Source organism: Trematomus bernacchii, unplaced genomic scaffold (assembly GCF_902827165.1).
Source record: "Trematomus bernacchii unplaced genomic scaffold, fTreBer1.1, whole genome shotgun sequence".
In the NCBI taxonomy this organism is placed as follows: domain Eukaryota; kingdom Metazoa; phylum Chordata; class Actinopteri; order Perciformes; family Nototheniidae; genus Trematomus; species Trematomus bernacchii.
The window spans coordinates 5658280-5683945 of NW_022987567.1; the positions used below are offsets into that span (position 1 = coordinate 5658280).

Below are 25666 nucleotides of genomic sequence, written 5' to 3' on the forward strand. Positions count from 1 at the left end.
CAAGTCTGGGTTGCTGTTTGCCCTCGGCTTAATGTTTAATGATGCGGAGGAGTCCATTAGCACAGCTGATTAGGTGCATTTAGTTTTTGGTAATAGGACTTAAGAACCTTAACAGTGAACAAACAAAGGCAATGGCAGGACTCTGACTACTAATCGTTTAGAGGGGGTATATTATAGTCCAGAGAAAATATGTTTACCCCTCCTGATCTGTCCATTTTCTTTTTCATTAATGCACATTTTTTTGCTTCTTTGGCATAGAATATATATTTTATAATGAAAGATTTTCAGATTATTGGTTTAGTATTTAGATACAGGAGCATGAGAAGCACACGAGTGAAGGAAGCCAATTGAGCATATTGTTAGACCTTTTCTATAATCTATTTCATGATATAGGTTTGATTGTTTGGCAGTGTGTTGTGCTCCTATTTCTGCAGTTATCCTTGTTTTAATGCAACAACACATTTGTTTGACCGAACAGAAATGTGGGCAAACTCACCAAGTAGTATGTGGAACTCACAATTAGTGCCAGCTACTGAGCAAAGCCAAACATGTTTTTCCAGGAACTCTGAAACAGGTGAAAAGTAAATAAAGCACAAGACAGCTTCTATCTACATATTACATGGTTTGGTTGTTCCTGGTGAGGTAGAGATGTCAGTATGATGGTAACCCAAATATCAGTTTCAATTGTGTCTTCACACAAAGCAGCTGTAGAAAGAATGAGTATCTAAAGACAAGACACCCAATCTGACCAAGCATGTGATGCCAAATTTCGAAACTAGACCATTTCACAATAGATAAAACTCAATTAGGTCAGTTCTCATAAGACGCTGTCAATGGGCAATAACCCCAAGATTCAGACATTTGATGGGTAGCCAAGATTAAACACACCATTTCACTACAGAATCAGCCAACTCTGCTCTAACCAAGCACTGTATTCTTCATAGAATTTCATATCAACTGTGAGCAGGACAAATACTGTCAGCCCCGTGGATACACACTGAAACAGTACCTTAACCTTATTTAACGAAACTGTGTTTATACTGAAAGAGCTTGGGTTGATCACACAAGTCTGCACATGAATACTGGCTGAAGACGGGGGGGGGGGGGAACAAAGAATTTATCAGAAACTACAAGAAGGAGGAGGGAAAGTAAATAAGATCAGAGTCCAACTTTCAACATGTCATTTATACAACTTTAGTTTTTAGTCTTGACAGTAGTTGAGACATTGAAAGTGCACAATTGTCCAACTTCAAGAGAACCACTAGTTGTCTTGACACGAGTCTAAAATCAGTTTGAATCAAGATGCGTTAAGAACCCATAAGAAGTTTCCATCTGTAGATAGATGTCTTTTTACCCCTTTAAGATCCAGTCAAGCAACGTGCCACACCAAAGGAATACACAACCTTAAATACAGCCCTGCGTCACGGCTGCATTCATCAACAACACACGCTTTCAGACGCACGTCATTACGGATGGCACTCATGCTACTCTAAATAAAGCGCTCCATGATGAGGGAATAACCAGTCTTATATAATTGCACTGCCCCTGGCTTAAAGGGTAAAAATGTTGTCTCGAGGAATGCTTTAAATAGGGCACTGTGTCATGTCTATAAATGACGCGTTCAATCTAAACTAAAAATCATTGAGGTTTTATAACACAGATTGGTAAGATTCTATAGATCTCATTTAGGTATCGGTTGGTGTGGCATCTCTGAAATAGCAAAGGGACATTAGGACTGACCAGTATGACCAGGGGGGGGGAATCATGTGAAATCTGATCTATGTGTGGGAACAACAAACAAAGACATGCTGAAAGGCTATCAGCCAGGTTTCCCAGTTATTCGTTTCTATGGGAAGTGTATTAATGGAGTGAAAGTCAAATATATTGAATGCGTCATATCCAAAACAAGTTTATTGTATTAAACGTAGTCATGGTTAGTTGTGCGTTTTCCCCTCTGTGTATTCAAACTTTTATTAAAAAAAGACATCTTACATAGAAACACAGCACTTTCCCAAATGGTGCTGCTTTCATATAGCTTTGATGTCATGGCGACCAGTTTGAAATCATTGAATGTAAAATGTGTTTTGTTGTTTCCACCATAGGCGGATTTTGCGGGGGCTGAAATATGTTACAGCAATTACTACGTTGAAAACTGTTCAAATACAAATATTTCGTATATCAATATTTTAATAAGGTAGGACACTGGTTAATAATATTGTAGCGTGTTCAAGTAACCAAGGGATATAGTAGTTATCAAGTAAGTATAAGATGTGCACAGTTATGATAAGTTGTACAGTTATGTAATGCACTGTTGTTGGGGGGGAGAGACCGCCCCTTCCATACGAGTGTGTGTGTGTACGGCGGGCATGAGGCGTGCATGACGGGACGAGTTGTGTTCGTATGTGGAAAAGTCATACTCAGTGCTGTGAGCGCTGGCTTTATTGCTACTGTATCCGTAGCACCCCACGCAATAGTTGGGACTGCATACTGACGTCAGTAAAAAAGATTTGCCCCCCCCCCCCCCCAAGCGCAAATGTCAAACTCCGCCTAAGGTTTCCACCCCAAGGTTTCTATGTAGAGCCACTGCTATGGACAAACATTGAGAAGGCACCAAATGAAACTGAGTAGAAGGATATCTCAGGAGACTTAGAAACAGTCTCAATGAAATAAAATTAAAAATCATCTGTTCTGCTCAACTCAAAAACAAACAATCAGAGGTTCAGAAGCAGCCGGTTTGGGAGGATCGCCGTCTCGGAAAACAGGTTTTGGTGTCTTGGTTTTGTGCCAGGGCATCGCTAAGAGGGGGGGGGGGGGGGGGGGGGATTAAACAGCGTGCAACAAAGGAAAGCATACCTGAGAGACGACAGTGAAACCTGAGAGGAGGGAGGTGGAGGGACTCTCGATCTGACCGCAGAGGTGAGGAGGAAGCGTAAAATAACACAACAAAGTGTAAGGAGAGACTTTGCTTTTGTGCTCGTGATCAAAGAGCTGAAACGCAGCGTGGATCAGGGGATCATTCTCTGAACCCTTCAAATATTATTACATTTCTGTTCACAAATTGAACTTCATCTTTTCCTATGAAGGCAGAATGTAGTATGAGAATCAAATATACTCGTTTGTTGTTTTTATTTAAAGGGGATCAGTGGTACAATGACTCATTAAATGCATCGTGTCTGTGTGCTATAGATACCTGTATGTGCCATCACATTTAACAGGATAGTTTTGCCTCTTTCAATGTTACTACTAAAAGCTAAGTAGTAAATGTGCGCATCATATATAATAATAGATAAAACTGTTCTCTCCAAATATTCCCTGTACCAAATTTGGTAAAGATTAGATTAAACGTTACAAAAAAAGGGATGGGAAAATGACAAACAATAAGAGCATAGCATATAAACAGCTAAATGCTACATCCACCATAAACTTATCACTTGATTTTTGACTTCATTAAAATGTTATTGAAGCTGCGAGAGACTTTTAAGTATCTCCTAAAAAACATGAATGAATGTGAATTGATCGAGTATGCTAGCCAGAGCTGGTAAGTTAAGGAAAAGGTATTTTGCGTATCAGGATGAGTTACTGATGGCAAGGAGGTCTGGGAATGTTGAGTAATTTTGTGTGTGTGTGTGTGTGTGTGTGTGTGTGTGTGTGTGTGTGTGTGTGTGTGTGTGTGTGTGTCTGAGCGCTCATGCTATCAGCTTAATTAATGCGGAGTCGGGTTTCTGCAGCACCTGGGGGGAATCCTTTGGAGCTGTAACGTGTGGGAAACAAAAAGGAGTTCTCGGCTGCCCCTTAATACGGTGACTCTGCACATACAGCAGGAAAATATAAACATCCTTCTTGGTCTCTCTGAGAAGTTCACTTTATGGATAGTCCTTGAACATTGCAACTGCAAACAAGTGTAAAAGCACCAGTGTGAGGCTGTGCTCGATCTCATTGCACCTCTGTGTTTGCAGAGCGGCGGTCCATGTGCGTAGGTAAAAAGTAAAAAACTGTCTCATAATATTAAACTCACACATTGGCCAAGTTAATGTTGCTTTGAATTTAGGCAGAATACCTAAAACTGCAATAGATTATAGGTTGTATTACACATTATAAAATGATTAAACTGTCTTCTAAGCAAATCCTTAGACTCATTCGCACTGGAGTTGCATCATTAAAAAGTATATTAATGACCTAGCAGAGAACATCTAAGGCAGGGGTTTCAAACTCAAATACACAGTGGGCCAAAAATTAAAAAATGGGTACTAGTGGAGGGCCGGACTGGTTCAATGTTTATTGCAAAACTTATTGAAATGAACTTATTGCACATATTAAACCTGGAACTAACAAAGCTTAAATGATTGAGTATAAAAACAACATTAAACATTAAATAATCAGTTGCATTCATTTCTTATGGCTCTATCTGCAGCTTTTCCAGAGTCATTTCTTATGATTACATTTTTCCACAGGCCAACAACAGCTTCAACAAAACTATTTCCCTCAAAGAACAAACCAAACATGCCCTGTTGTCACAAGAAAGAAAGTGCAGAAGGAAACATCCATGTAAACTCAGTGTGCTGCTCTGTGATGCTAGTTCAAGCCAGATACTTGGCATCTCATCTTGGGTGCAAGTTCATCAATGTTTGGGGTCAGGCTCTGAGCTGAGGAGATCCTCAGGATTGAGTGAAGGTGTGCGTGCAATATACCGGCGGGCCAGATCTAATAGTAATTAGAAATTATCCTGCGGGCCGAAATTAAATCTACCACGGGTCGGATTTGGCCCCCGGGCCTTGAGTTTGACACATGTGATCTAAGGGATGTAACTGGCATGCATTTTCAAGTCATTTTTGTTGTAATCACTTTGAATTGCCTTGTGTTGAAAGGTGCTATATAAATAAACTTGCCTTGCCTAGCCTAATCAATTAATCTCTTAGAAATGACCTTTAAAGTAATTGAGAACCTTGCTTGACTAATTTTTTTATCCACAATGACTATTGAGTCTTCAAGTCAAAGCATCTTCACAATGTGTGTATGTGTGTGTGTGTGTGTGTGTGTGTGTGTGTGTGTGTGTGTGTGTGTGTGTGTATGCTTGTGTTGGCTGTAAGTGGAGCTTAATGCAGGTATATATGCAGAGTATAATTGAGTCTTCAGTAGTTTACTCACAGCTGGAGTCCAGACAATGAATCCTTGAACAGACAGGCAGTCCCTGAACAAGGAACTAACTACCCAAGTTACAGGGTCTTCTCCTCTCTGAATGATGACGATGTTTTTCCAGATTAACAACTTTTTAGTGTCAGTATAAAGCCAGCAGAGATCGTGAGAATGTAGAAAGTGAATTCATGCCGTGCTCCTCAAACGACTAAAAGGCACACCGACGTCATGCCCTTCGTCGCCAAATGGCATTTGACTCCCGTTTTACATACAGTGTTCTGTACTTACAGTACAAACGAGGGATGACAAATCTCTGCAGAGCCTCAGGCGACAAACGTTTCTGACAGAAGTAGTTGTATTAAAGTGCCTGCGGGCCTTTTTGTTGCTGTTTTATTACACCTAGTGGCGCTTTGGATCGATGTTTCGAGAACCAGATATCATGCTCTACTCACAAATAAATATCTCTAAAATAGCATAGTAAAACCTCATTTCTAATGGGACCATACAAAAGCCCATAATCTAGCCAGAGATTCAATAGTTTGCCGATTAATTTAAACAAACCTCCTAAATCCAGCATTCCCTGGAGTGAAACCAATTAGCATAGCATGTAGCTGCGTGACAGCTGGACCTTTGCATGTTATCCTACTCTGAAACTGAGACACTTAATGACTAAATATAATAGAAAGAACACCAGTTTTTACCAACCCAATTAGGACAACAAATAAGCATGTGTCACATTAAAAACTGAAGACCCAAACAGATCAGGTACTTGATCTTTGTGTATGTAAGACAAGGGGAAGAAGTAAGACGCCTTTACCTCAGATCAACCATCAATCCATTTGCCTCTCAAGTCACAATTCAAATGTTTCTTATTTCAGTCCCAGGTTTCAAGGTTGACCATTTGCATAAGGAGTCAAACATTTCCATAATCAAAGGACTTGCTGTGGCTGCAGAAGGAGCGCTTTCTTTCTTGTTTATGGAAAAACTATTTGGGCCAGGTGGAGACATCAGCCCAGCAGCGGCCACTGTGTTCAGACACAACACCTTCTCCAACTAACACTACAAGGGTGTGTTTCACCACCTGCACCTTGAAGTCTTATTGCCTTCAGTTGATGATATGATAAAGTAATGTACCGGCTGCTCCTAAAATATCTCTTTTTAATATGTATCTTTCTCAAATCAAGTTGTTAATGTACAAAGTGTGTTGTTTAACAGAAAACAGCTGCTGTCGTTAATGTTGAATCATGTCTAAAACAAACTCTAACATTAGCATTACTACATCGATACTAATGGAGTGACGCAGGAATGAATGCTAAAATTAGTTGTTTACGCTTTAAGGGTTCCCTCGCCTCGAAGTCAATGGTTTGAGATCTTATTAGAGGCCTGAAATAAGGTTATGTGGTTATTACAAGCTTATGAGATCTTCACAAGTTGTTTTAAGACACAAAATATGTCAGTAAATACCATGATTGTCTTTTAACGTATTAAAAAAAAGAGCGGTTGCTAACAAGTGACTGAATGAGACTTTTAAAGTGATCATGCCGAAACTTAGCCGCACTTAGCTTAGCGGTGTTGATGCGCAGCCATGCGACCGTGATGTAGTTTGTTCTTAGTCTAACATTACATTTTTACTCCTGGCAATCGCTATAAAAGTAGTGTTGTTATGTGATGATTATCCTGCTTAATGAAACATGGAAGTAACATAAACATGCGTTTGCCACAGATCTAATTATTTACAGAAATATTCAGGCCTTTTATTATCAACGGAGATTTTGAAAAAATGCTTATAGATGTGTACGAAGATCTTGATATTATTCATAAGACCAATGATATGTGGGAATATGCCAACCTTTTGTTAGATAATGCATCAAAAGTGTTGTTTTTCTTCCCATCTAGAAGAAACAATGTTTTCCTCCCTCTCAAAACCATGGGAGGCTTAAGGTAAAAGCGTCTAACAAGTATCATGTGATGTAATGTAAAGTAAATGCAAATAGGCAAAACACAGATTCATAAAAGAATATATTTTCTTAGTCAAACAAATGAGCCAGGAGCAGGAACCATGGAACGGTGGGGCTGGATAGTAGGCCTAAAAAAGTGACACATTTTCAATAGTAGTGCCAACAATTTAATAGGTTTTCATACTTTTTCAATAAGGTGTCTTTCCATTTAAAAAAAGCTGTCACATGTGTAATGTTGTTAAGCAGGCATAGGACTAAAATAACTAAGTAAAATGTGTCCATATCGGCACATAAAAAAAAAAAATGTAATCAGGAAGTAACTGGTCAAAGTCAAGAAGCTGAACCGAAATACAATGACATTTTACTTGCATCAGGTCACACATTTTTTAAATGAGGGATTGAACAAATTCCCACGATGCATGTAGCCTATACTTTGTTAGGAATGTAAGGTAGGTAGACTTACAGGCTACAAGAATAAAAACTAATGCTATCGGGTACAACTAGGGCTGCTCAATTAATCGTATTTTAATCGCAATTACGATTTTGGCTTGCAACGATTTTGAAAACATAATCGAAATAAAACGATTATTTTTATTTAATTTCTTTATTTATTATTATTATTTTATTTATTTTGTATTGGTTTTTCAGTTTAATTATACTTAAAGTTCAGGGTAATCAACTGTTAAAAACATACTGTTCAATGTTTTCAAAGTAAATGGATAATCGTTTTTAATAATCGTGATATCAATTATTGACCCAAATAATCGAGATTATGATTTTTGCCCTAATCGAGCAGCCCTACGTACAATAATGGTACGATGTAAAGGCTATCAATTAAAGGCTGCTGAATGAACTGTAGGTCATGACGTAGGTTGTAATGGAGGAGATGTGTTTCGAATACTTTGTCTCAATGATCTATGGAATTTTTTTAAACATATGTTCAAGGCAAGAAGGAGACTGAAATTAGCATTTAGCCAGAGGTAGAATAAGTATTTCGATCTTGTAGTTCAAAATAGAACGAAACAGTAGGAATACTCGGTTACAAGCAATTCAAAATCTTACTTACGTTAAAGTACAAAAGTATTGGGATCAAAATATACTTCTGAATAATATATAATATATGTTTTGATGATAATTGATAGTGTTGATTATATTTCGAAATCATTAATCCTAATCTGTAAAGTAACTAAAAGGTACTAAATAAATGGAGTTGAGTAAAAGTACACTATTTACCTGTAGTGGGGTTAAAGACGCACAAAGTAGCCTAGCACAAAATGGAAATACTCAGTAAGTAAAGTACAAGTACCTCAATTAGTAATGGTAAAACGTAAACGCTATAAAGCTCGGTTTTATTCAACTAGGCCATGAAGTAGGTTGATAGGCTGTTTGATTGTAATGAAGGAGATGTGTCACTACAGAGACTGAAATTAGCATTAAGCCCTCAACAGTAGCTATAAAGTGAACATTATTATAGGAACAAAATTAGTTCAGATAAGAAAGGGGGGTTGAGCCGCCCAGGTGAAACACGCATCCTCCCTCGGTGTTTTTTTACACCATTAAACCCAAAACTTCAAAGCAAAATACAAGCTTTTACATTAATATGTTTAACTGTAACTTACCCCGTGTCCCTGGCAGTATATGAAGTTGTATCCTGTTCTCAGTCGGTATCCGAGGCGTTTTGTCACCGCACCATTTTTCCCTCTCCTTCCTGCTTGTAGAGAGCTCCAGCGGCTGCTCCCCGCCCTTCTTTCCCGGGTGCCTCACCTGCTCTGCCCCACACAAAACCTGCCGGACCGGTCCGACAAGCCGAGTGTAAAGAACAATAAATATCGGGTTAAAAAACAAGCGCGTGGCATTCAGGGAGGCTGCAGCTGCGGAAGTGGGCGCGCGGACTCGGAGGTGTTCTTGTCACGTGATGCGCAGGTAAAGGCGTGTAATTGAACCCTTAATTTAACCAGGTGGTCACTTAACTTGCTGGTTGGGCGAGAAGGTGCCAACATGCCACCTGTAGGACAAAGAGTAAGTTTGTGTGGGACAATGTGGGACATTTTGCTGCGAGATAGTTTAGATTTTAATTACATGATGTATTTACATGTATGATATGTAATGTAAAGCGACTTGAGCACTTGTAAAAGCGCTAAAATAAATGCAATGAATTATAATTATGCACCAATATCCCAATGCAAATTCATGTTTGTGAAAATCTTCAAGAATACAGGAGGAGGTTTCTAAATCTGGAACCTGTCCTGATGTTCGAAGAGCTGATGTAGAATTGATCAAGTTATCAAGAGAACTCCGGAGGATTTGAGAAATATTGTGACACCTGCATCACTGAGGGTAAATAATCTCACAGAAAACAGAATCGAGGTACATGGAGCCCACTTTATTAAAGCCCCAAAAGGATAGGCAAATGGACTTCATCTTCAAGTCAAGGTAAGACCGCAATTCTATTGAAAATGGGATCTTACTAAGAGAGAACAATTCAATATTTAAATGATAAAATTACATTTTTTGGGTATCCTTTTGTTGAACTGTCTGTTTAAAATTAATCGAAGCATCAGACAAAAAAAGCTTTTTAAAATAATATTATATTTTGATTTAGGTCAAAATATTATATTTGTAAACCTGAAGAGTCAGTGCCAGTGCCTCGCCAGCCATGAACCTCACTGCACGTCACTGCAGAAGCTTATATATAGACATCTAAGTTTTTTGTGCCCCACCACTTTTGTACATATAAAAACGCCACTGTATATATATATATATATATATATATATATATATATATATATATATATATATATATATATATATCATACAGGGGAGTATTAGATTACATAATCAGAATAAAAAAGTGTGGTATCTGTATTCCCTTATTAGTTACATAAAAAAGACGTACCAGATTACTTGTTTTTTTTAACCAGGTAGGATTGCAATTCATTTAAAAATGGAAATCCATATGTTAAGATCCACATGGGAACACACACTGAGAATAGGAATAACTTTTAAACAAAATATATTGGTTTCTTCTTTTCTAGGGTCACATTGTTCTGTAAAACTTAAGTGAAAAACATCTTATTGATATATCTTTGTATTGAATCTTTAATAATTGATATTGAGGTAATCAGGTTCATTTAATGATTTAATACTAAGATAAGGTTACTGATTACATTTTAACAGGTACATATTGTTATAAAACACATTTTTAAAGTAACCCTCCCAACCCTGGGTGCATAGATAAACAGAGTAAGAGAAAACAATTGGAAAAATATGAGCAAATATTTTGAAACGGTTGTAAAAACGTTTATGAAATAAAAAGTCAACAAATACACATATAATACAAAACTACAAAAACAAAAATACAACATTTGACAAATTACAGAATTAAAGAGTTTTGCGGTTTCGGAAGATGAAGCGGAAATGTAAAATAATGATACAGGATTTCACAGTATGGGGTTTGAGGAAGGTCACAAAAAGTGTGTTTATGTAATGCAGAAGTTCACATATCAGGGAAAGGAGAATCCTATTGTGACAACCATGGGAGTCACTTTGTTAGAACAAGTGGTGGGGACAATTTTCCAGATGTAACATCAGCATAGCAGAAGACAACAGATGTCCCTCCCCTGGGTGTTGAACCTCGAGCACCTGCATGAAAAACCAATTCAAAGACCTCTGGACCACCAATGTGTTTTTAAGACGATAAACACCCAACTATAGGTCTTGCTGTGATGTGATTTGGAGTGAATTTGTACCTTTATACACAACGAGCACGCATGTATGGAGGACAGAACATGCCATGAGTAAAATAGGGTTAGGGTTTAAAATACAGGAATAGAAAAATACAAGAATAAATAAATGTGGACATAAATACAGGAATAAAAACACAAGAAAAAATAAATAAATGAATGTATGAATACAAAAAATAAAGTTGAGAATGAAACCGAACACACATTATATATCTGTAATGTATTTGTACATTATTTATTCATTTCTGTGTCTGTGCGTGTTTCACACAATGTTGTTTTGCTCGGTATCCTTGTATTCTGTGGATACATGATGAACAAATGTTCTTTCAATTGCTCTGAAAGTTTCAACAAGTGCACGTGTCTTTAACAATATATTTGAGTTGCTATAATATTTCATTTCACTTCCTCTGACCAGTCCCCCTTTTACTTGGAAGCTTTTTGTCCAGTTGTACACAGTGCGAGGAGAAACACAGTGACTCTTCTCTGTCAATACATATTTAAAAAGCTTACATCACCGGGAATTTCCTGCGTATTCATGTTCTGTATAAACTATAAAGCCCCGTAAAACAAAAGTACAATTTGTGATATTGGGCTAAATTTAAAAAAGGACAGGAATATGGATTTAGGGTTATACCGTGCTGATCCACAATCCATTCCAGCAGGTGGCGGTAAATACACCTAAAAGCTGTTTTCCAACCGCCATTAAAATAATAGAAGAAGAAGAAGAAGAACCCCACCTTTCCGGTGGCGTATTGGCCAATCAGGAGTCCACATCCTGAAACAGCTCACTGTCGTGTGGCTCCGAAAACAGCTAGCTAGCTAATTTACTGACAGAAAGCTAAAAACAAAACACTTTTTATTAATAACCAAGTTTTCTGCTTTGAACATCACCCGCACCCACTAACAACACAGCTGCAAACTCTACAATGGTGGGTGTCAAAGTGATCGGTAGCGACCCTGACTTCCAGCCGGAGCTAGCGGCCGCCGGCTCCAGGCTCGCCGTGGTGAAGTTCACAATGGCTGGGTAAGCTAAACACACCAGACCGAGGCCCAGCGGCTAGCTAGGCTTAGCATATAGTCTCTCCTTTCAACTTAAGACTGGAAAACATTCATAGCTTCGTCGTTTAAGTGTTTTATGGAGCTGACACTCCCTGGATAGCTACGTTATCTGATAGGTGGAAGTTGGTTTCATTACAAGAAAAGCAAGGTTAGCATGCTATTGTTAGCATGCTAACTAGCTCTATTGCTTACAATGACATAGCAGTATTACAGTAACTTGGATGGTGAAGGGTTGAGCAATGTTTACAGTTTTTTAATTCATTAATTGACCATCTCATTTTCATGTAGTTTGTTGTCTAATTTGCTCTTTTTACTGCACATATAGTGTACAGTTTTATTATTAATTGGTACTTCTATTATTGTGCTGCTGTGTGTATTGTAACTTTGTAACTCAGGCATAAACATTTCCTTTGGGATAAATAAAGTCTTATCTTGATGTTAAGAAAAAACTGTGACATTACGTCTAATTTAAAAGTTAATAGAAACTGTAAACAGATAAGTTCAAATTTCTCTGTTTACATATTAGAAATTGTGAAGTTGGTTCTGTGTATACTGTAAATACCGTGTGGAATATTTGAGAACAACAGAGCAATCGCAAGATGTATTTCTAAGCTCTGAAACAAAAGGGGATGGATGCTTATCAAAATAGTTTCTGTAGGTATAATCAAGTGTCAGTAGCAAAACCTTATGGGTCTTCAGCTGCTGTATGTATGAATATGTAGGTCCTGTTTTCATTTACTATGAATGAAAATGTAACATTGAAATGCCACCGAACAACACACTTTCTTGGGAACTTTTAAAAACAAAACATGAAACACCTATGCTATTTGCAGATGTATATTGTGTTGGTCAGCTGATAAGGTCATTGCTTTTTTGTTTATGTTCTGTTGTGATGTATAAAGTTTCCATCAGACAACATATTATAGTCCCATGCCTTCAAAATCCAGAATTAGTCAGGTTATAACCAGTTCTTTTTATTGTAATCACTCAATTCTGTGTGTACCTAAGTATCTTAGACTGTACCTAAATAAAGGTCTAATTTGTTATTCAATTCTTATGTGTGTGACTTAATAACCAGTGAATCAACCCAACAACGCAGAGACCTTTATAATTCATTAATTATAATGTATAACTTGAGAGAAAAAGCTCGAAGCAGCGAACTTTTTTTTTTCACAGCTTTATTGATTGTTGATTAACTGACTCGTCGCTTTAGCAAATCTTTCTCGATCAAATCACTGACTCTGTCCTCTGCCTCCTCAGGTGTCGGCCCTGTGTCAGAATAGCTCCAGCTTTCAACATGTTGAGTAACAAGCATCCACACGTCGTCTTCCTCGAAGTAGATGTTCATGTCTGTCAGGTAAGTCTGATCTGTGCATCCCCCACATGGTTTTCATCCAACAGGGTCCCGTCAGCACTTGAGAAATGATTCAAGATGAACAACCCTTTGCAGTAACTCTTTACAATCGTACTCGGCTTTAGCCCTCCCTATTCTTAGATAAAATAAAACCGAATAAGATCAAACAAAGCAAAATGCATGTCTGGCGTTTAACATTTTATTGGAGCTAGATGCTGCCTACTTCAAATCCAACGCTGTTTTGATTGTATTCTACAGAGAGAATCTGGGGATCACGTAGGATACTTTGGCCGGTTTGGCCCACCCGGGATCGATGTTGCTGAAATCCCTTATTAGGACTTAGGAGGCTGTAAAAAAAATGTCAAGCCTCAATATAACCACACAGTGCTGACTCGCCTATTCAGGCTATATTCAAGACACTTCACATTGTGCTTAGTGGGAATTATTTTTGCTGCACATTATGACCGAAGAGATTTCAACTTCTTGGACTTTTTTCTGGTCAAAGTTTTGGTAAATGCTGACAAATGGAATCGCTGTTACTGAACGAACATCAACATGTTATTATACGGGAAAGCTGTCTTTGAAAGATGTTTTTATTTACCCATCAGGGACATATATATCATGCTGGTACTTATTTAATCGTTTATTTAGCAGGGACAATGCACATTAATGAACACTTAAAACAATAAAATGTGTCAAGCGGAACAGTGCCAGATTTAGCTTTGAGCTCATTTCCACCCGCAGTCCCTCACATAAAACATTTAAGAAAATGACATTTTACAAACATAGCAAAAACAAATACATGATGTGCAAAAAGTGCAAAAGAGCAAGAGTAACACACACAAGTATTTATGACATGGTGATACAATATAGCAGCAACGACATATAAATTGCAAGAGGAGATACAAGAGATACCTAAAGTGCAAGAGGAGATACCCCTGTGTTAAAGTGCATTTAGCGGTGATTGCACGTCTGTTTGTTTCTCATCCATTCTTTGAGTTGACCTTTGAAACTATTGAGAGTGGGACAATCCCGTATCTCAGTTGGGAGGCTGTTCCACAACGAGCTGCCTTTAACGGAGAGGACATTTTGTCGTCCAAAAGTGGTCCGTCTGCGGTGGACTTCACAGTCTCCTCTGGTTTCTGACCTAGTGCAGCGTCCAGTGTGTTTTTTGTGGATGAATTCCCCTAAGGGAGGGGGGGGGGGCAGTCCATGTAAACATTTAGTACCTATCATGTGGCAACAGTTAGGCTCACTAGTGCACCACACTCCCCTGAACAGTTAGTGTAGTCTGAACATAGAAGAGTTTCTAAAGCTAACTGGTGTTCAGTATTTGATCTTATTAGGTCATGTGGGATTCAGTCATATAGACTACAGTGTGCAGTTCAGGATAATAAAATAACATATCACCCAGTGTCAAAGCAACAGGAAGTGATGTTCATGCTCAGCAGCAACCTAAAATGGACACTAGTCACCAATGGGATGCCGGTGAACCATGGGGGGAAAAAGCTGCACGCCAGGAGATCCAGCACACTGTTACATGATTATAGATGTGAGGCACATTTTATAAAACCTTTTTTCTTTCTCTCAGGCAACAGCGGCAGCGAACAACATCTCAGCCACGCCGACATTCTTGTTCTTCAGGAACCGGGTCCGGGTGGATCAGTACCAGGGGGCAGACTCCGCGGGTCTGGAGGAGAAGATCAAACAGCACACAGAGAACGACCCCGGAAACAGCGAGGACTCCGACATTCCAAAGGGATACGTAAGTCTTGACGATTTCTCCTGAAGGCTTTTGGTTGTATATGTGCAGGAATCAATATGACCATTCATAAGAAGCCAATCAACATTTCCTAAACCCCCCACTCTTTAAAAAAAAAGAAAAGGCATTATTTTGTAGCAATCCAGGTATGAACTGCTTCAGCCCAGAGTCAGAAATGAGAGACAAAACAAGTCAACACACAATATGTTTAAAATTGGAAACAGTAGAAGGCACTAAGTATGTGCAGTATTTGTGTGAACTGGATTTATTTTGAATCAGTCGGTTGCACTGAAATAACTAAATATCAAATATCACGTTTGAATAAAGGCAGATAGACCCAGAGTCACATCTTCCCTTAAATTCTGAGTCAGAAATCCTTTATCCGTCCCAAAATCAGGGAAATGTACATCGTAACAGCAAAGAGGATAGTTCAAATAAAAGGCAAATAAAATAAGTAGACCATCATGTTCTAAAAACAAGCACACGTTAACAAAATGGAAATCAAATAAGGTCATATCAAAGTAAGTAGCAGCATTATAAAAGTGAATGAAATTGTGAAAGTATATATAATAATATATCTAAAAGCACTTTGAATTGCCTTGTGTTGAAAGGTGCTATATAAATAAACGTGCCTTACCTCGCCTTATTACCATATTAACGTCCTTAAACAAACCATTGATTTACCCGGAGCAATATATTATCTGTGACTACTATTTTCTTGGTGCTGTTGTGTCTCGCCCGAAAAACAGCACTATGAGCATCAACTCCAAAATAAGACTATTATTCATGCATAAATGAAACAATGTATAGTAACTTACGAGTTATCTGTTAGGCCTAGTCAAATGTAAACTATAATTAATTAACAACAATGTTTCAACAGATTTTCCCGGTTAAGAAAATAACCGTAAACCCAGAGCCAGAAATGTATTCAGTCCTTTCTTCTTTGTTTCATCAGATGGACCTCATGCCTTTTGTCAACAAAACGGGCTGCGAGTGCCTCAACGAGAGCGACGACTGTGGCTTCGATAACTGCTTAATCAAAGACTCCTCCTACATGGAGTCTGACTGTGATGAACAGGTACGAGCTTCACACTTTCAGAAGGCTTTAAAAAAGATTCTCCATCCTTCAAAATCCATGGTAACCCCCACGTCTGGTCAATTGAGTTTCATGGTATTTTGTCTTATATGTATTTTTGGTCCTTTCTTCTTGCCTAGTTGCTGATAACTATCGCCTTCAACCAGCCTGTGAAGCTCTTCTCTATGAAGCTAGTCTCCTCAGACTTTGGTGAGTTTTTTATTCACGACTTCCACTTGTATTCTTAAACTCTATTCATTTTCATCTGGGGATATTGCAATTTAAAAAAAATTGAGTTCCCTGCTAACTTACATCCTCTCCTTCCTCCCTTTCTGTCCCTCCTTCCACCTTTTCCTCTCACTCCCTCCGCCCTTCAGCCCAAGCCCCTAAGGTGGTGAAGGTGTTCATTAACCTCCCTCGGTCGATGAGTTTTGACGACGCCGAGCGGAGTGAAGCCACTCAGGCTCTGGAGCTGTCGGAGGAAGACTACAAAGAGGACGGTTTGATTCCTCTGCGCTACGTCAAGTTTCAGAACGTACAGAGTGTGACGGTAAGGACGGGAGCATTACCAACATTACTGAAAAATGTCCGTGTTTAATAATAATAATGCATTGGCTGGACTGGTAGCCGACGCCACTCGTGTCCCACCAGTATATCGTGTCCTCATGACAGCTGCTGCCCTGTAACTGTCACAGAAACAGGGCTGCAAATGAATGCTTATTTTAGCTTTAACCATAAGAGTTAATGCTATTTGCAAAATGTAATGCTACTTTAAAGGCAAGGACTAACTTAGATATTTAACTATGAAAGATAATTTTTTGTATCTTATTCTGATAATATGAGTAGCAGAGTTGCGTTGTTTACACTCGTTCAAAAAATATAAGAGAGGACTTAACTTTGGTCCCATGGCAGTAGCACGTGGCTTGATAATGTAATTTCCTCCGTGTCATGTGACTTACAGTTTTTACTTCCTCTGCCAAGCTTAATGGGTTTCAGTAAGGGTTGTGCACATGTTGTGGGACCAGTGTACAAAAGTAAGTGGTGGGGCACGAACAACTTAGATGTGTATATATAAGCTTCTGGTGCTTTTTTAAACACGTAAACAAATAGCTGTAGGCTATCCATGGTTCCGATAGAGGGGGCAGATCTGCTCGATCCAGCAGAGCAATAGCCTATAGGCAAAACACAGAAGATCAACAAAAGATATGACATAAAATGAACTTACCAAAACTGAAGTAGATGGTCAACTTCATTCATTTTCTTTCCGCTTTACTGATTTGAATCGCTATACGCTGCTCTCTCTCGTCTCCTCTTCACAAACACTCTTCGCGGCACACGTACTTACAGCCAATCAGCTCTCTGAATTATGAGATGATGTTTGGTGGGGTTGCCAGCACTTTGCCCCACTGGTGATTATTTTTTTGTCGCACACATTAAATAGAAAAAGACTGAGCATGCGCAGTGTAGTTTTTACAGCAACCATTCACTTTGACTGAGGTAATGGTTTTTGGAGCCAAGGCAGAACGTATAAAAGTTAGCGCTGAGCTTCAGTCTGCAATGTTCAAAACAACAGATAAAGCCAGAAATCTAGGTGTAGTCATGGACTCTGACCTGAGTTTCAACAGTCACATTAAAACAGTTACTAAATCAGCCTACTATCACCTAAAGAACATATCTAGGATTAAAAGACTAATGTCACAGCAGGATTTGGAAAAACTTGTCCATGCTTTTATCTTCAGTAGACTGGACTACTGTAATGGTGCCTTTACAGGTCTCACTCAAAAATCTATTAGAAAGCTTCAGCTAATTCAGAACGCCGCTGCTCGAGTCCTCACTGACACTAAGAAAGTGGATCACATCACTCCTGTTCTGAAGTCCTTACACTGGCTTCCTGTGTGTCAAAGAATAGATTTCAAAATATTGTTGCTGGTTTATAAAGCTTTGAATGGTTTAGGCCCAAAATACATGTCTGACCTACTGCTAAATTATGAACCATCCAGAACCCTCAGGTCTTCAGGGACTGGTCAGCTTTCTGTCCCCAGAGTCAGAACTAAACATGGAGAAGCAGCGTTCAGTTATGATGCTCCAAATATCTGGAACAAACTCCCAGAAACCTGCAGGTCCGCTGCAACTCTTACTACTTTTAAATCCAGGCTGAAGACTTTTCTTTTTGCCGCTGCTTTTATTTGAACTATTCACATCTTAAACTGCACTGTAACTTTTATCCATGTATTTTTTCTTTTAATGTTTATTTTATTATCTTTTATTTTTAATGACTGATTTTAAATGCCATTTTCTTAATGTCTTCCATTTTTGTAAAGCACTTTGAATGGCCTTGTGTTGAAAGGTGCTATATAAATAAACTTGCCTTGCCTTGACAGCAGAGAGAGGGGCATGATCCACGTCGCTCAATAGGCACACTGTGGACTCTAATTGGAAGAACGCAGACTAAAACAGCAATCTACAGACGAATCAGATGACTAAACATGATCTTAAAATATATTTTAACATATATTCTTTTGCATATTTTTGGAATTATTATTTGCATTACTTTCTGCTGACACTAGGTGGGGCTGTGCCTCACCGACACAGTCACCACTGTGTGGGACACACCTTCAGTGTAAGATAACTGTTACATTTATGATATAAGAAATTGCTTTGACCATTACTACAGACTTATATCAACAACTTAATAGCAAAAAAAGCACGCACACCAAGTGCATGTTTGAGCATTTTGGGCATGGATGATTGGAAGTTTAATAGGTGGGACAGAAATGCCCTCCAGTTTTGGAATGACCCATATACATGATTTTAATGAGTAAGTGCTTGCTAACACAATGATAGTAAATGGGTCATAATTCATAGTATGGTGAATAATGGAAAAAATGTCACATGTATGCCTGGCGTTCTAGACACAACTTCAACGCTAGTGCTTCTGCAACACATTTCTGTTCTCCCCATGAAATGTTGTTGCTCTGTCTTGAGGCTGGGAGCTAGTGCCGCTTCAATTGAGAGACAAAAAACGGGTTCGCAACCTGGAACCACTCCAGAAGTAAAGGGTGGGTTTACTGATGGTGTTTGTCTTTTTTTCCCCCCATTATCAGATGTTCGTCAAATCAAACCAAGGAGACGAGGAGACGACAAAAATCAACTATCTGACCTTCATTGGCACTCCAGTACAGGCCACCAACATGAGCGATTTTAAGAGGGTACGTGCCCATCAACCATAACTACCTTTGTTTTTGTTCAGGTGTGTTTGAGTGCGTTGTAATCGCTGACTATCATTTTATTTTGTTCCGTTTCTAACTAGGTTGTGGGAAAGAAAGGAGAGAGTCACTGAGCAGATGAAATAAGGGGAGGAAGAGGAGAAGAGGAAGAGGAGGCTGCAGATACATCCAAGGACTTTCACTCTGCCAAAGTTGACACACACACACACACACACACACAGCATCCAGCTCACCTCCTCAAGCTCTGATATAAATTCTCCGTATGTGGAGACTGGTTCTATAAATGATTTGTATTGTAATTCTGATGAAAGTCACTGTAAATAAAACACAATCCTTTTTCAAAGGCATGTGCGTTGTGTCTGATTTCTGTCAGGGGGTAAAGCTAGTATTGTCAGACAGACGGTAGCATGTTGTGTAAAATAATGTATAGAATAGTACTATTAACAGATTGGTGAATGAATTTTTCCATAAACCAGGAAATGAGTTAGCGTTGTGCCACTTCCTGTTCCCTTGTCTTGAAGTAAAACGTGTTTTTGTTTAGAAGACTGAAATAAGGTCTGGGGTAACACGAGCTCTAAAGATTTTCACGAGTCAGTAAATATCTCACTGGCTAATGTCCGAGCTTCTATTTGTCATAAAAACAGCGGCTGCTAACTTGTGACTAAATGATACTACTAAACACAGGGTTGCCAACTTTGGGTACCTGGCTGGAGTGAGATTTTGATATCATGGGTTTAATTCGGTTTAATTACACATATGCGCATGAAATGACTGCTATCGTGTCAGCAGCGAGACCTTAGCATATATATAGGATATATATACAATATATACAAATACACAATAATGGACACAGATTATAAAGGGCACACAGTTTCATTCACTAATGAAAGTCAAACATGTTTGTTTCCACTGTTTTATTGTGTGCCTGTCGCGATAAGCAATTAATTGACTTATCGTATGATAAATAAAAATGAACTCGATAACTTTTCTGACCTCGATAAATTGCCATTTACATGAGGATGTGACTAGCAGTTTGAAAGGATGTACTTTAATTATTATTATATATTATCATTATGTCAGTGGTCTAAAATGGTCATATGATACAACGGTGCCGACAATATTATCGTTTATCGCAATAATTTCCGGGAAAATGTATCCACAAAATTAATTATCGTGAGAGGCCTATACATGAAACACACACACACAAACAAATCTACAGACTTACTCCAAACTGCCAAATATATTAATTAACACACTCTCACTCTCATATACTCTTTGACTCTATTTTGGCCTAGTAGAACAATAAGCAGCAGACTTTTACTTTTTTATCATTTCTACTGGATCTTAGATCTGCGCATGCGCAATACGGGTCGGCAGTTGCGGCTCCAGAGTATTTTTGTTGGGTAATCTATGGTAGGGCTAACCCATACAGTGGTGGGGCTCAAGTCAGTATTTGCAATGTAATTACATACACGCTCCCCCCGACAGTGAAATGCCACGCGTGAGGTTTAGATTATTTCCCTGTCTCAATCCAAATTGAACTGTATGAAATAAAAAGGCACATTTGTCTTGTAGTAAATAAAAAGGGCGACCTGGAGCCAATCCTGCAATTTCCCCACAAGTGAAAGAGTTGACATGCTGAAAATCCAACCCCTGCAGGGGGGTCTGGGGGGATTCTCCCCCAGGAGATTTTTTTAAATACTAACATCAAATACACATTCTGGTACTCTCTTGAGAAGAAAAATAAATAAATCTATTACCACACGACATATTTAAAAAAATGAATGCCATTTTAGTTTTTTGTTACTTTGTTCTGAAAGCTGAACCTGCTGCTCCTCACAGAGAGAAGAGGGACGAGGCTGTGTGAATTACTTTACATTGTGGATAAGGGTGGATAGCCCCCATTGTTCTGTGTGTCAAAATGAAAGACAGCCCACACACCTATCAATCATCAAACCGTGGGGTCTTATTTCATTACGTGTTGATTTCTATCAACACGTAATGTTGTATCGATGTATAGAGATGTCCTACCGCAAAAGTATTCTCCGTCGGGACTTCCTGCAACAACACCACGCCGTTATCGTGATTCTGATTGTCCAGAAGACATTATCAAAGATGTTCTATTGAGAAGACGATCACTACGTGACAAAAGTTTTGAAAACCGTTTCTAGTCTTCGGTATTCTTGTTTTTGGCGTGAGAATAGTTTGGGCAGCGTGAGAGCGTGAGGTTGAGAGTGAAAGCGTGTGTCACACGCCAGATGCGTGAGAGTTGGCAACCCTGCTAAACATCATCTCGCCAAACATTAGCCGCTTTTAGCTTAGCGGTTGTGATGCGCAGTGTTAGGAAAATATCACTCGACAACAGGTTGAGAATCAATAATCAGGTACTAATTTATTCTTGCAAGAAGGAGCAGAGTTAAGTCACATACAAAGGATATGGTTTAACTCACACACATGGGGTATGTTGCTCAACATCAGGCTTATATTATCAGGGTTGCCAACTCTCACGCATCTGGCGTGTGACACACGCTTTCACTCTCAATTTCACGCTGCCCAAACTATTCTCTTTCCAAAAACAAGATGAACCGGCGATCGTTTTTGGTTGGTTATTTACAATGTTGAGTTGACAGCTGCTCAAGCTGTCGATCCGCTCCCTCCCCGCCCCCACCACTCTTAACAACGTTAACAGACAGCAGAGCAGTGGGAGCCGGTTGGTCAATCCCCGACCCGTATTGCGCATGCGCAGATCTAAGATCCAGTAGAAATTATAAAAAAATCAAAGTCTGCTGCTTATTGTTCTACTAGGCCAAAATAGAGTCAAAGAGTATATGAGAGTGAGAGTACGTTAATTAATATATTTGGCAGTTTGGAGTAAGTCTGTAGATTTGTGTGTGTGTGTGTGTTTCATGTATAGGCCTCACACGATAATTTATTTGGTTGGACACATTTTCCCGGAAATTATTGCGATAAACGATAATATTGTCGGCCCCGTTGTATGACCATTTTAGACCACTGACATAATGATAATATAAAATAATAATTCAAGTACATCCTTTCAAACTGCTAGTCACATCCTCATGTAAATGGCAATTTATCGAGTTCATTTTTATTTATCGTACGATAAGTCATTTAATTGTTTATCGCGACAGGCCTATGCACACAATAAAACAGTGGAAACATGTGTTTGACTTTCATTAGTGAATGAAACTTTGTGCCCTTTATAGTCTGTGTCCAATATTGTGTATTTGTATATATTGTATATATATCCTATATATATGCTAAGGTCCCGCTACTGACACGATAGCAGTCATTTAGTGCGCATATGTGTAATTAAACCCAGGATATCAAAATCTCACTCCAGCCAGGTACCCAAAGTTGGCAACCCTGCTTATATAGTCCAAAATACAGGAGATAACAACAAAGTCGTAAATCGAGGTGGCGCTAATATCAGCTGCAGGTGTCGGAAAAGCATCGGGTCATCTGTGACGTCTTCTGGACTTCCTTCACGCCTCATAGAAATTAGATATGTAGGAGACAACAAGTATGTGTCTGTCTCCTCATAAAGATCAACAACCTGAAATGCCCTGCCTCCTCCTATCATAAAGAGGCAGCGGCTAGGTCGTACACAGTTCAGAATCACACATGATATCAGTGCATTAAAACAAACCCAGAGAGGAGACAACAGTATTTTCTCCAACATATCCCTCCTGTTTATACTTCGTATAACATAGAATTTGGAAAATACAAATGATTATAAAGATTAAAAATTCATATACAAAAGTACCCAAACGGCTGAGGTAGGTAGATTGTATAGGCAGATGTTTTAATGTAATCTGAATGGATGCCATGGCCTAATTCTTTCTCTTTGATACATCGTCAGTTTCTATCACTCAGACCCGTTACTGTTTCCCTGCTAACGTCCACTCTTTAAATTCTAATGGGTTCTGTTGGTTTCTTCACTGGTTTGAGACAAGCGCCCTTATTGGAATCACGTCCCTTTGTAGCCAGACTTCACCACAGTAGAGGCGAGTTTCTGTCTTTAGGTTTAAACAGCTTCACAGTCAGGTGTATCCAGGATGGTCTCTCCGCCACTCTAACTGCAGTCGGTGTAGACAGGAGTGCTTGGTAGGGACCCTCCCACTTGGCCGAGTGCCAGGTCTTCCTCTTTATCGCTCTGGTGAACACCCACTCTCCTGGGTGCACTGTCTGTGTGGAGTCAGGTACTTCCCGTGCAGAGGGGACAAGAACATTTGTGATCTCTTTTCTTCTCAACATTTTTGCCATATATTCTGCTGTGTTTTCACTCATACTTTCGTCCTCTCTTACAAATGGTTTTAACTCAGGCAGATAATATGGTCTTCCATATAACATTTCAAAAGGTGACAGCCCTCTAGCACTGGGTAGGATGTGCATGCTTAGCATCACTGGTGCTAAGCATCTCATCCATGTTTTCCCTGTCTCGGCCATCAACTTCTTTAGTTTAGCTTTTACTGTACCATTATTTCTTTCTATCAACCCTGCTGACTGTGGATGATAAGAACGATGTCGTTTTAACTGTATTCCAAATACGGCTGTCAAATCCTGAATTACTTTATTTACAAAGTGTGTGCCATTATCGCTATAGATCTTTTCTGGAATTCCAAAACGTGGGATTATGTGATTTGTCAGTGCTTTAGCAACTGTCAATGCATCTGGATTTCTAGTTGGAAAACTTCAATCCAGTACATGTCATTGATGTCAATGATTGTTAGACAATATTTCATTCCCTCACATTTATTTAGTTCAATGAAGTCCATGCAAATGTGCTGAAACGGATACTGGGGCTCAGGTATTTTACCTCTCTTTGGTCTAAACTGTCCCTGAGGGTTATACTGTGCACACACAAACATGCTGAACATTTTTTTTTAGTAGTTTGTAAAGCCACAGACTGTGAATATCTTTTGTATGATGTATTATGTCCACCATTCCCACTGTTGAGCCGTGGTACAACCCATGGCTCAATATAGCTGCATATCGAAATAAGCTTTTTGGTAATACAAATTTGCCTTCTGTACTTTCCCACAACCCCTCCTTATTCTGTGTACACAATTTCTTCTTCCAGTATATCTTCTCTTTTTCAGGTGCATTCGCTTGCATGTCTTTTAGTATGTCATGATCAATGTGTTGCATATTCTCAGATATATATTGGTCACTGTCTTTGCGCTGCTTTCTTAGCCTCTTCATCTGCCTTTCGGTTCCCTGTGGAAATTGGGTCCGTCCCTGTAGTGTGTGCTGCACACTTAGAGACCGCCACTCTCTTCGGGAGTTGTACTGCATCCGAAAGTGATAGGATCAAATATTTATGTGTAATAGGTTTGTTCGTGGATGTTACCATACCTCTATTTTTCCATTGTTGTGCAAACACATGTATACATGAATACGCATAGTTGCTGTCTGTATACATTTCCTAGTTTGCATGCTTCTGTTAGTGCGATTAGTTCTGCTGCCTGTGCTGATAAGTGAGACGGCAATGATGCGCCCTTGAGTAGTTTCGTCTGCGTCATTACAGCATAAATTCCGTCAAGATTAATCTTGCATGAACCGTCAACATACATTGTTATGTCTGCATCAGGGAAGGGAATGTCAGTCAGGTCTGTCCTTGGTAACACTCTGTTCTCAGTTTCTGCGACACAGTCATGTGGTTCCCCATCTATCTCTACTGGCAGTAGTGTAGCTGGATTTAAAGTAGTACATCTCTCGATAGTAAGATTTGGTTGTGATAGCAACGTAGCCATGCATGCTAAATGTCTAGCTGGTGACATATAGGTTTGTTTATTTTGTAACAATAGTACAGACACTGCGTGAGTTACTTTTTAGAGTTAATGATCTAAAGAGCACTATTGTTGCAGATGCCTGTACCGCCATGGAGGCTGCTATTACTGCTTGTAAACAAATGGGCATTGCTCGAGCTATGGTGTCCAACTGTGAGGAGTAAAATGCCACTGGTCTATTTTCCCCCCATACAGTTGAGTGAGTACTGATGTCATGAATCCATTTTTACAATCTGCTGTTTGAACAAATGGTTTTGCATAATCTGGTTACATCTATTCCCATTACTTTTAAGGTAACAAATGGTTTCTCTACGTGAGCCAGCATTAATTCTACTGTACCTAATTCTAAAATCTCCACTTCCTCATCGGATGAGCTGATAGACACGTTATCTGAACTTGCTTCTGTGTCACTGTCAAGGTCTGAGTCATTTTGTCTTAGGTCATCTTGATTTGGGTTATCTTGTTTTGTAGTTGTTTCTGTTGTTTGACTTTCTACGTTAACCTTTTTCATCTGTTCAGGGTCTATGTTTGTGTGTGATAATACA

At 39.1% G+C, this 25666-nt stretch overlaps 2 protein-coding genes across 2 annotated transcripts in view; one reads left to right on the plus strand and one right to left on the minus strand.

Moving 5' to 3' along the window:
- atp8b1 (ATPase phospholipid transporting 8B1) overlaps positions 1-8928 on the minus strand; it is a 36037-nt gene extending 27109 nt beyond the window's left edge. Inside the window, exon 1 of the mRNA XM_034125771.1 lies at positions 8711-8928. The gene's annotated coding sequence lies outside the window, so the exon portion shown is untranslated. The remainder of the gene's footprint in view (positions 1-8710) is intronic.
- Positions 8929-11576: 2648 nt separating this feature from the next.
- Positions 11577-19658, plus strand: txnl1 (thioredoxin-like 1). Its single transcript, XM_034125772.1, has 8 exons — positions 11577-11858; positions 13154-13250; positions 14839-15012; positions 15965-16087; positions 16225-16294; positions 16462-16634; positions 19189-19293; positions 19395-19658. The coding sequence occupies exons 1-8, from the start codon at positions 11761-11763 to the stop codon at positions 19422-19424; spliced, it is 870 nt and encodes a 289-aa protein (XP_033981663.1). The 5' UTR covers positions 11577-11760; the 3' UTR covers positions 19425-19658.
- Positions 19659-25666: the final 6008 nt, after the last annotated feature.

Excerpts from the sequence above, each read along its gene's own strand:
- txnl1 (XM_034125772.1), top strand. The coding sequence starts at position 11,761 with ATGGTGGGTGTCAAAGTGATCGGTAGCGACCCTGACTTCCAGCCGGAG. Across the intron at positions 15,013-15,964 it reads CCGACATTCCAAAGGGATAC|ATGGACCTCATGCCTTTTGT; the intron begins GTAAGTCTTGAC and ends TTGTTTCATCAG. Across the intron at positions 16,088-16,224 it reads AGTCTGACTGTGATGAACAG|TTGCTGATAACTATCGCCTT; the intron begins GTACGAGCTTCA and ends CTTCTTGCCTAG.